The sequence below is a fragment of the Talpa europaea genome, assembly GCF_964194135.1.
Source record: "Talpa europaea genome assembly, chromosome: 6".
NCBI classification, from domain to species: domain Eukaryota; kingdom Metazoa; phylum Chordata; class Mammalia; order Eulipotyphla; family Talpidae; genus Talpa; species Talpa europaea.
The window spans coordinates 56,465,396-56,477,575 of NC_140072.1; the positions used below are offsets into that span (position 1 = coordinate 56,465,396).

General features: G+C 47.5%; 1 protein-coding gene across 14 annotated transcripts in view; it reads right to left on the reverse strand.

The window, feature by feature from the left end:
• DYSF (dysferlin) overlaps positions 1 to 12,180 on the reverse strand; it is a gene marked incomplete at both ends in the record, with an annotated part of 204,204 nt that overhangs the window by 158,413 nt on the left and 33,611 nt on the right. For all 14 annotated transcript variants that reach the window (XM_084235744.1, XM_084235740.1, XM_084235742.1 and 11 more), the window contains one exon: positions 1,032 to 1,137. In XM_084235744.1, coding sequence (XP_084091870.1) covers positions 1,032 to 1,137 — 106 coding nt within the window. The remainder of the gene's footprint in view (positions 1 to 1,031; positions 1,138 to 12,180) is intronic.

The following is a 12,180-nucleotide window of genomic DNA, read 5'->3' on the forward strand; positions in this document are numbered from 1 at the left end:
ATCCCATCTCTTGAGAGGTTAGGAGATGCACCCCTAATTCATGTCCCCACTTGGACACAAACCCACTGTGTAACTTCGGTCAGTCACTGTCTTTAAGTCTCAGTACCCAGGTGTCTTCATTCAGAGCTCTGCCCAGACTGACTCATGAAGTCCCAACCTCATACACACACATGTGCATGCATATACACACGTATGCACATTGACACACACTTATACTCACACGAATGCACATGCATTTATGTGTGCACATGTGTGCTCGCATATATATACACAACCACACATGTACACACTCACTCATGTACACACACACACACACACACACACACGCTCCTGGGCTAGGTGGCCTGGAATTCCTCTCCCTCACCAGCAGGATGAATTTCCAAACCAATAGTTCCCCCAGTGCATCCTGGGAAGTGGGGTTGACCTGAGGGAAGGTCAAGAATTCTCTGGACCAGGAAGAACCCCACAGGATATATTTAGCTCACTAAAAATAACAGGAGACCAGAGATGAAGGGAATTGTCTGTGACAACTGGGAGAGCACTGGGAAGGCTGGGGGAGGGGCGGGAAGGACAATGGAGAAGAGGAAGGGGGTCTGACAGGTGGGTGGGCAGGGGAGGGAGCTGTCTGCCTCCCTTCCCTTGTGATCTGTGACCTAGATGACTCAGAAATCCTGGATCTGGAGAAGGGCACTGGATGGTGAGGGAGGGCTGCCAGGGAGATGGGGGAATATAACCAAGGCTGCCATTGGGTTTCTATGAACAACCAATCCCAGGATGTGGCCATGCCTCCCTCCAGAGCAGAGGTGACAGGGCAGGCCACTCTGGTGTGAGCAAGACTCACTCAAGCCCTGCTGGTGGGGTAAGGGCTCCCTGCCACCCCCCTCACATCTCTTCTACCCAGCACCCCTGCTCCGGGCACCCCAAGACCAGGCCTGGCTGCTGGAAGCTGGACTATGACACAGCTCTGGAGTCAGAAAGGCGAGGCCTGGGACCAGAAATTGGCCTGCTGCAGATGCTGGATGCGCACTTACCCCTGTTGGTTGTTTCTTAGCATCCAGCAGTGGGGCATTGAAGCTGGCAGACAGGCTGGGGGTGGCGAGGACCTCCTGTAGTGGGACTTTGGCTTCCCCCAGGAACCTGTGAGAAGAGAAAAGTAGACTGTAGAAACCTAGCCTAGTATGTCTGCTCTTCTCCGCCATAAGCTTCACCACCCACCAGCACCACACCTCATAAACACCACACAGACAAGGCTGACCTGCCTGGGATGCCTCAAGTCTCCTCCTGTACCCCTAACCCCAGCACCCCATGCACCACCTTTGGAAAGCCAGGACTCTGTCCCTATAGGAGAGGGATAAGAGATGTCACCCCTCCCCCAAGGTCTACATTGACCCCTTTCTGCCCTTCCCCAGAGGCCCACCCTCTCCATGCCCTTACTGCATCTTCCCAGGTGCTCCCCTAGAAGAGCTGTCTGGCCTAGGCAGTCCAACAGATGGGTGTCTCCTGAAAGCAGGTACCATTTCCCCACCATCACATCTGTACTGCCATCGTCTACAGAAGTCATCTGTAGTGGTTTCCCAGGGCTCGGCCAGCAACAATTATAAATCAAAAACAAACAGACCTTCCTGTCTACAGGGACAGGCAGCAAAGAAAATTGGGGAAGGGAGACACATCCCACCCCCAACAGGGCTTTCACACCACACACATCCCCACATGTGATACACGTGGGTATCAACGCGTGAGCAGTGCCGGCCACAGTTGTACCCACATCACTTGCTTAAGTTTCTTTTCCTAATGCATGAACAGCACCCCTGTTATCCAGGACCTCCCTTTTTCTTGTTCCTATAGCAATAGCATTGGACATGGGTTCTAATGACATGATGGAATAAAACTTCAATCTTGATCTAACTAGCTAATTTAAAAAAAAATAGCCTCTCACAATCAGGTACAGCCTCACACCCATCAAGGTTGTATTAGAAAACAAAAACAGAAGCTAACAAGTGTTGGTGTGGATATGGAGAAATTGGAATCGTTGTGCATTGCTGGTGCAAATGGAAAAATAGGGCAATTGTTGTGGAAAACAGAAGGGTGATTCCTCAAAAATTAAATACAGAATTAGTGTATTATCCAGCAATTCCACTTCCGGGCATATACACAAAAGTACTGAAATCAGGGACTCAAAGAGATATTTGCATCCCAGGTTCACAGTAACCAAAACAGAAGTAACCCAAGTGCCTATGAATAAATCATGCATCAACAAAGTATGGCATCTAAAGAGTGGAATATTATTCAGCCTTCAAAAGGGAAGAGATTCTGCTACATGCTATATCACAGATGAACCTGGGAGACATTATGAAATAAGCCTAAGTGAAATAAGCCAGTCACAAAGACAAATATTGTACAATTCTGATTATATAAGGTTCCTAGAATAGGCACGTCCATAGAGACAGAAAGTAGAATAAAGTTTCCCAGAGGTAAGAGATAAGGAGAACGGGAGCTAATATTTATTATTACTTATTCTACTGTTATCAATAAATTTCCAGTGTTCTGGTGTGGATGCACAATAAATGAATGTACTGAATGCCACTGAACTGTACACGTAAAATGGCTAAAATAGTAAGTTTCACTATGTATATTTTACCATGGTTAAATCAATGAGTAAATAAGTAACGAGCTGCTTATATAAAATACCTCCATTACCATCCCTTTTTGAACCCACATATGTTGGATCACCTTACATATTCCCCTTGCTATCAAGGCAATAAACCTGGCCATCGATTTTTCTAATAGTTCTTTAAAGAAAGGCTTAAAGGGAGACACATTCACTAAAACTCGTTCCAGGGTTCTAGGTCCTCTAACGATGCTAGGAGTCATGTTTTCTAGGATTTCGATTGGCTGATGTCCTTCACAGCATGGAACAGGCTCATACCACAGCTCACTAATTTGGGCTCCTGGAGAATCTCCACCCCAAGGCCAGGGTAGGAGGCACTGTCACCAGAGTGTCGACTGAAGTGTCCTCAGGACCCAGGTGATTTCAAAAAGACTGGACAGCAGGTGTAAAGGACCCACAATCCATGCAACTGGTGACCAGAGTCACTTGCTCTTCATAGTGAAACTGGGGCAGCCAAGCCCAGTGACTTGCTCCAGCAGATGGATGGCAGAGTCTGCTCTGGACCTTGGGTCCCTAGGTTCCCTCTGGGAATTCCCAGCATCTCTGAGGCACCAGTCTCAGGGAGCTAGAGGCAGGGCCAGGCAGAGGAGTAGAGGAAACAGCAGACCTGGGTCTCCAGACAGCCATACGCTTGACTCAGGGGCCCTCAAGATTGGGTCAGAGCACTAGCCAGAGCCAGAGGTGCAAAGAAAAGCCAGGCCTCCTTTGCCTCCCTTCTTGGCATCTAGCCATCCCAGCCCTCTGCCCAGGAGAATTCCCGGAAGTAGGGCGGGGAACAATGAGAGGAAATGCAGAAGGAAGTGCTGGCCCCACCCCTGCCAGCCCAGGCACCTCCTGGCGGCCTAGAGCCCTCAGCCAGGAGTTGTTGTTTGTTATTTCCTCCCTTAAACGTCTTCCTTCACCATGCAATGCCCTTATCACCCACCCCTGCCATAGGCCCTGGGCCAGTCCCACCAAGGAGCTAGACAGCTTGGATGGAGGCAGCGCAGCAGGCTGCCCGTTCCAAAGCCTAAGCAGGCTGCCCCTGAGTGGGCAGCCTGAGAGGGAGCAGAGGAGGGACTCCCTGGGGAGGGGGGGACTTCTGAGGCCTGATCACCAGAAACACTGATAGTCTCTCTTCATTCATTCATTTCAGAAGTTGGAGGACACATGGCTTCATTCTGGGCAGCCTCAGACCTGAGTGGGGGCAGACCCTTAAAGAGATGCACCCTATCTGGAGATCAAGACTGAGATACAGATTCTAGGGCTCAGAGGCCTTGAATGCCAGGGAGATGCTACAGGTTAGTAGGCACCAGTGGCCATGGGGGCTGGGGAGGGGGTGACAGAAGGAGTGAAATGAGGCCAGGAGGGGCTTGGGGTCCTGCCTCACAATCAGCTCTGAGCAACTACAGGGCCTGGTGGATCAGGAGGAATCCCCATGGGCCTTGGCCCAGCCCCTGCAGCCCACATGTGGAAAAATGCTGCTCCCCTCCCAGTCTCTCTGGTCATTCCTCTTGGCTCTGCTGTGTTCTGGAGCCACTGGAATGTGGGGGCAGGAGAAGTGTGAGGGCTGAAAGAGCTGCTGTTATCCCTAAGACTGAAAAAGAAGTCAGGGACTGGCATGTTTCAGGGATTGGTGTGGGGGCGGGAGCAAGGCCAAAGCAGCTTACACAGTGACAGGGCACACATCTCCTCCACGGAAAAGAACTAATAACCAAATTTATCACCCAGGAGCGCTGCCCTGTCAGAGACAAAAGAAGAGCTATGGGTGGTGGCCTCAAATCTGAGCCTAAGTGGGAGGGAATGAATTAAGGTGACCAAGTAAGTTTATTTTAATGAAGCATGAAGAAATCTAAACAATTTTATTTTAAAAGATCAGGGCATTTTATATCATTGATTGCAATAACAAAACACAGGCAACCCAATTGTCCATCAAAAAAGATGTGCAAATACAGTGGCCTACAGCCAAACCATGGGAAATGCACTGTGGTCTGACATATGGAAATAGTCGAGACATATTGTTAAGTGAAAAAAGCAAAGTGCAAAACAGTAGGTATAACTTGATACCTATTGTGGAAAAACGAAGACAGTCAGGGTCTGTATTGTGATTAAGCAGTAACAGAAGAACTCTGAATGACGCAAAATTAACTCAGAACAGTGGTTACCTTTGGGGGAAAGGTGACAAGGGGGTAGGTGGGGGACAAACATGACAGGGGACATTTTCACTGTATTTTTTATAGCTTTTGTTTAACCCCTTACATTTTTATCAATTCAAAAATTAAATATAAAAATGGAACATATAACTCTTTGAAGATCTTATAATTTATTCATTCAACAAATACTTAACTACACACATCCAACAAAAGCACAGTCCCTGCCCTCAGGGAACTCACTTCTAATCACAGTTGCCCTCCCACGCCCATAGGGGAGGTGCCTTATCAGTCCACTCTACCTTAGTGATCAAGAAATTAGGAGTCAGAAAGCTGTTTGGTTCTGCTGATGGCACACAGATAACTAGGCAGGCAGAGCCAGATGCCAAAGGCTTTGTCTTACACCCTGTTTTGGACCCGGAGGGACACCTCAGGGCTCCATGAGCACATCATGAAAGCAACGGAGAGGTCCTGCTTTGCTTCATCCACGGGAAAAGAGCCCAGCCTATCAATATGATCTGACTCAACTTTTTTTTTTAAATATAATTCCAAGCTGTATTAATCATCCTTTTTTCTTTTGTGTATGTTGATATTCAACATCCAGGACCTTTCTGATTATAAAGGGACTCCCCTCCCAGGACTGGCCAACTGGTAGAGACCAGCAATGACTCATCTGCCAGTGCCACGTGCAAACTGGCCAGCCCAGACCCCACCCCAACCCTGTCCCCTGTGGAGCTCTCACACTCAGGACCTGTACCTCCCGCCTAGTCACCCCAAGGACAGGTGCCACACAACTCAGAACAGGCCCTACACCCCAGAGCCTCCTGAGTTATTCAAACAAGCCATCATTAGCCACAATCCGGCCTCATCTGTTCTTTTCTGATCGGGTATGGCTGGTGCCCGGGCTGGGCCCTCGTCTGTCCCTCTGCCTGCTGACTGCCTGGTGCCACCTGTGTGGCCCTGCACGTGGTGGCGGCCCCTCCTCTCGGGGGCTGTGTCTTTTCAGTGTCCATGCTCTCCTAATATAGAGCCCCATTTATTATTAATAATAAAATACAAGTCAGCTAGTTCTCTGCTGGGGAGATCAGTGGTGAATTGTCATTTTTAAAAGCTCCCAAACTATATGTGGTAGATGGGGATAAAGTCTTTCTGAGGAGGTCCTGCAGGCTGCCGTGTGCAGGGTGAGAATGTGCAGTTTTCACGGGGCGCCTTTGAAGACTGGGCTCTGAGGAGAGGTATGAGAGGTGGGAGAGAAGGGTCCAATGTGGGGAACTGGTCTGGTTAACATGGCAGCTGACTGGGACCCAGGGAAACCAGTCAAAGAGGCAAACCTGCTGCCTGGGGTGAGGGGGAGGGGAGGAGGAGAGTAGCTGAGGTGCCCTTAGAGTGGCCTGCAGGGGGGCAGACCCTCAGTCGGCTCCCCCAGGCCTTTCACTATGCTATGGTGTTTTCAGCTGAGAAAAAAACTGGTGCATCAGGCCAGGATAGGGCAGCCCAGAGAGGACAACAGCCTCAGGGGCTAGAGGCCATGTTAGGGCTGGGGAAGCTGGGAGAAGAGGATGTAGCTTACACTGCTACTAATGAAGAAGTGGATGTAAGACAAGCCCACTCCCCCCAATACCCTAAAGGAAAGTGACCCACAGCTCCCACTCTGGTCGGTTCAATGCGCACCCCTGGTGGCAGACCCTAAGGTGTCACGCACACTAACCGTTGTCTTGGCGCATGGGGTCACTCCTAACATTTTCAAACTATACCATTCCAACTACAGGGACACTTTGGAAATATTCTTCCTCTCCACTATCTTCCAAAAATATCATTCAGTGATTTAAAGTAAGAGTCCTCAAGTCATCCTACCTCGGTTGGAAAACCAGCTCTGCCACTTGACAACTGGGAGGGCAGAAGGTACAAAGCCTTGCTGAGTCTGTTTCCTCATCTGTAAAAGTCAGTCCTTTATGTAACAAACATGCAGTGAGCACCTGCCCTGCGTGACGCACTGATACAGGACCTGGGGGCATCAGTTGCATAAACGGACCTCCACCCTGCACTGGTGGAGCTTCAGGGGGCAGTGCACATCTCTAGCAGGCTGCCGTGTGCAGGGTGAGAATGTGCAGTTTTCATGGGGCGCCTTTGAAGACTGGGCTCTGAGGAGAGGTATGAGAGGTGGGAGAGAAGGGTCCAATGTGGGGAACTGGTCTGGTTAACATGGCAGCTGACTGGGACCCAGGGAAACCAGTCAAAGAGGCAAACCTGCTGCCTGGGGTGAGGGGGCGGGGCGTGGGGAGGTCCGTTTATGCAACTGAATCTCCTCTGTGTAAAATCTGAGTTCACCTACCTAACACCTCCGCCCCGTACCCAGGTGCTTGGAGCATAGATGGGGTTTGGGGAATGTTACCTCCAGGCCCCACCTCCCAACCACCATCTTCCAGGCCTTCACTGCACAAAGCTATTCCACTGGATCACTACGAGGGCCACATGAGATCATAATTGGAAGCACTGTCCTATGTAATAGGTTATGTTTATTTTGGGTCACTCTAGTGGTGGAGTAGAAATGAGACCCTCAAAATCAGAGAGAGAGACTGTGACTCAATAAAAAGAAGGGTTTTCTAACAGACCAACCCAGGCCCAAAATGGGTTTCCTCCTGACTCCAGCACTGTCCTTCAAGGAGGGAGAAGACCCCTGCCTCATGACCTCTCATGGGTCATTCTACCCTGGATGACATGCCAGTCAAGCACAGAGGGTCCAGTGAAAGCACAAGTGATGAGTGCAAGTATCAGGCACAGAATAGGGTAAGTATGCGACAACAGTGGAGTAGACAAGAGTCACCATGGCTACTAGCCCCCCGTGTAGGAAAGGCTTTACAGCCCAAACTGGCAAATGTGGTGGATGTGCAAGCAATGGAAATCCAGTTTGCAATCATCATATTAAAGTTTGGATCAGACACACTAAGTGGTGGTGAGGATGTGGAGAAAAGAATCCTTGTGCACTGCTGGTGGGAATAAAAATTGCACAGCACCTATGGAAAACAGTTTGGAGGTTCCTCAACAAATTGAATATAGAATGACATCATGATTCAGCAATTCCAGTTCTGGGTATTTATCCAAAGAATATGAAAACACTAACCTGAAAAGATAACATCACACCTACATTGTAGCACTAGTCACAAGAGCACAGGGAACTTAGGTGATGGTGCCCGGGTGCACTGGTGAAAGAAACTCTATGGGACTACACCTGGTGGGGTGGGGGGAAGCAAATATTGTTTAAAAATGAACTATGATGTAAAAAATAAAAAATATATAAAAAATAAAATAGAAATAAATAAGCGCATTCAAACTTTTAAAATGGAGGTATTTTATTATTCAAAAATGTGAATTGTGGCAAAATACAAAGGCTGTGAGGTGTCCAAGATTAAAGGAGGTTGTGGAAGCGTGAAGACTAAATTCAATACGGGGCTCTACCTCCAGACTGGATCCTGCACTGGGAGGAAAGGGGGGAGAGGGGTAAAAGACCATTTGGTCGCTTGATAGAATCAGAATATAGGAAGTGGATCTGATAAAGAAGCACAGCGGTGTTAAAGTTACTGAGGTGGACAACTGAACAATGATTATGAAAAAGAATATCCTTTTCTCAGGAAATATACATTGAAGTATTTAGGGGTAAAGGGCCATGATGGACATAAATCGCCCTCAAATGGGCAAGAGAAAAAAGAAGGAAGAAGGGAAGAAGGAGGAGGCGTAGAGAGTGAGAATGATAAAGCCCATGGAGTAGAATGGTGACACTAGGTGAATCTTAATGAAGAGTATATGGATGTGCTTTGTTCTATTTTTGAGACTTTTCAAATATGCTTAAAATTAATTAATTTTGAACTAATTAATTTGAATACAAGCTTGAAATTATTTGCTACAGAAAAGCTCCAGAGGGCTTTCCATGTGTCAGTTGCTCGTTCTTTATCTTTTAAACTAAGGAAAGGAGGTCAACTAAAAATGCACAAATTCAAACCCATTCATCACTGAGTCAGCTGCACCTTCCTCTCATTAGATGCTGTGAGTCAGGCGAGACAGGAAAGTCAGAGAGCCCCTATCCTGGCAGGACACACACACACACACACACACACACACACACACACATACTCAGTGCTGGCTTAAGGACCTTGGTGAGGAGACAGCATGGGCTGAGCCCTCAGCATGCGTGCCTGGCAGTGAAGGACAGGAAATGAGGAAAAGACGGACATTCCACAGCCCCTGAGTCCACCTGGCTTGTGACAGCCGCCCCGCCAATATCTGATTCCCCAGGGGCTGCCCAAGGGTAACTCTAAATAGTTTCCACTTCCATTCAGGGATAGACAAAAGAAAAACTGTTCTGAAACTCAGGGATGTACTGGACAGAATCCAAGACAAAATACCAACACAAAATACAGTTATAAAAATCCTTGGAAAATACGGATATGGTCAATGCTTTTGAATATGCTGAGAACAATAGGACGGTGAGCTGTTAATATTCCTGCCCCCAAAACAGCCTCCCAAGGATTCCAGGAAGGAGTCTAAAAAATGGGTCACTGAAGCCCAGAAGCTGAACTTAGGTCTACTTTTTCCAGTTTCCAGCAATAGCAAAGTGCCTCTCCGCCCTCCTTGACGTCTGTGGGCACTTGCACATGTGTGACAAAGCACCAGAGGGAAAACATCCTCTACAACTAAAACAGATGGAGGGTTAATATTCCTGATAAGATGCCAAGTACACAAGGCACTACACATTAGTAAGAAAGAGGTAAGCAACTCAAACTATAAGGATAGAAAACTGACAAAAAGAAATACAAATGGACAAGAAAACACAAGAAAAATGCTCAACTTTACAAGGAGTCAAGGACACACAAGAGGGATTACAAGATAATCTTTTCCCCCCACGGTACTAGCTAAATGAACATTGATAGGCACTTATTTTTACATTGTTGATAGACATAAATTAGAACAACACTTTTGAAAAGTAATTTGTCCGAATCTACCAAAATACCACATGTTCATGCATACAATGTACACACATTTGATCCAGTAATCCCACTTCTAAAGATCTATCCTAAGAAACACATACTATAAGGACATGAAAGCATTTGGAGAAAGATGTTCACTGAACAATCATGCAAGAGCAAGAAATTGGAAAGAAACCATCTGCCAGTCAATCAGGGTAGAGTGGGATAAAATTTGGCGCACCCCCACTGTGGAACAAATGGGGTCAGTCAGACCCCACTGACCCAGGAATGGTCCATGCTGAAGGGATGGAGAGCAACGTGCAGGGCAATGTGCATGGCGCCACCCCATTGGAGTGTGCCTAGATGTGTCTACGTGTATGGAAACAGAGCGTGTGCGTGCCCAGGGAGAGTAAGCACAGCCAACACGCACCGAGGGAGGGAGGGCAGGAAAAGAGGATGGGAGAACTCACACTTTGCACTGAGTAACTTTTTACAAGTAGAGCTTATTTACGTTCACAACTAATGCTTATACTTTATATATGTTTGTGAGGGTTGTTTTTAGGTTGTTGGCCTTTAAACAAAAGAATGTGTATGCATGTATGTATGCACTGTGTTTGTGTACAAGCAGCAATGTGTCCACACGAGGCACACGCGTGGTGTAGGGGTGTGCATCTGTGTGGTTCTGCTCCCACCAACAGCCCCACGTCCTGAGCACCTGCAACATACCCAGCACCAAACAGGCATTTGACACCCACACATTATCTCATTTAAGTTTCACAAAAACCTCGCATCGTAGATGCCATTCATGACGAGGAAACAGGTTCAGAGAAATCTGGGTCACAGACAGCGCCAGGGTGAGACTCACTACTGAGAGGGGGTCCCTGAGAGAAGTCTTTGACCCTTATTCTCAGGCCATCATTCCAGCCCTGCTCAACTCTGGAGGACAGCCTAAAGGACTAAGACCACCAGGATGGAAACTCTCAATCACACCAACACATTCCAGGCATCAACTGGCCGGGCCCTCTTCCCCAGGTGCCACTGCCATCTTGTGTTCAGCTGTTTCCTGGAAGATGCCACCTCCCCAGTATCAAACCTATTGTCCTAGGAGGCAACTTACCTCCACCCTGGGGACAGCAAGGCATACTCTCGGTTCAGAGACAGTCTTACAGGAGGTAGTCAACACGTGAGGAAGATCCACCTTTCCCCAAATATCTCTTCATGGCCTATAGTGGTGCCCGACACCATCAGCACTTCCCTTGTTGATCTAAGCAAATACGGGATATAAAGCACCAAGTTCCGAAGAAGGAACAGAGCATTAAACCAGAGGCTGCCTCCAACACTTCAGTATGAATTAGTCTTTTTCCAGACCATAGCAAACTTGGATGGAAAAGGGCTGAGTTCATGGGACTTATAGCAACAGAGGCAGCAGAAGGGCAGCACAGGAGATAAGGAAAGGGGATGTGACAGAAGGAACCGCCATTTATGGGGTCTCCCTATGTGGCAGGCCCCTTTGGTGAATTTCTGTGCTTGGCTTGATACTCCCTAAGGAAGAAGTGACAGAGGCTCAGGGACCTTGGGTCACCTGCCCAAGGCCAGACAGCAGGAGACTAGACCCTAGCTCTTCCCAAAATCCATACTCATCAAGCCCAATGAAGGAGGAAGAACAAGGTGCAGTGGCACTCAGGGAGGTTCTCCCGCTGCCTGGACCCCAGACATTTGCAGGCACCATGACTGATGACTCAGATCACAGGGTCATCAGTGACTGGATCACACTATACCAAAGAAAATACCACCATGAACACTTAAAGGATGCATCTTGAAAGGCAATAGTGTACCTCCTCACTGGTTCTAGGTATAAATCTAGGTCTTGTATGCTTCTTGATTAAAGAGGGGGCTGGGTGCAGTCACCCTGGGGTTGGGTTACCAAGTAAAATATTGGGTTCTCTGTTTAGCTTATATTTCAGATAACAATGAATACTTTCTTAAAACAAGCACAAGTAATGCTGAAGCCATTAAAACTTCACTGGGTGTCCTGAAAGGTTCTCTCCTGGTTCCTGGGCCGGCTCAGAGCAGTAAGTTACTGCAGTCAAGGGAGCACCATTTTGCCCCTGGACGATGTTTGTACCATGTGGAGAAATTTGTTTCCATGTTTACATTTATTGAACATTTAAATAAAAAATACCACTGGCAAGCCAATGTCCAGAACAAATTAAGCCTAATTTATTGGCATTCTCTGTATCGCTCAATTAAGCTATTTCTTTTTTTCTTAATCTTCATTTTTACCTCACCAAAATTGTCACTTGTAACAATTATTTCATGTTTCAATTTCCCAAGACAGATTTGGTGCATAGATTTTGAAAAATTTTTTTGTTTACATCAAGTTTTATCCAGCGTAGTTCACACCCCATGTTGTATTCTCTTT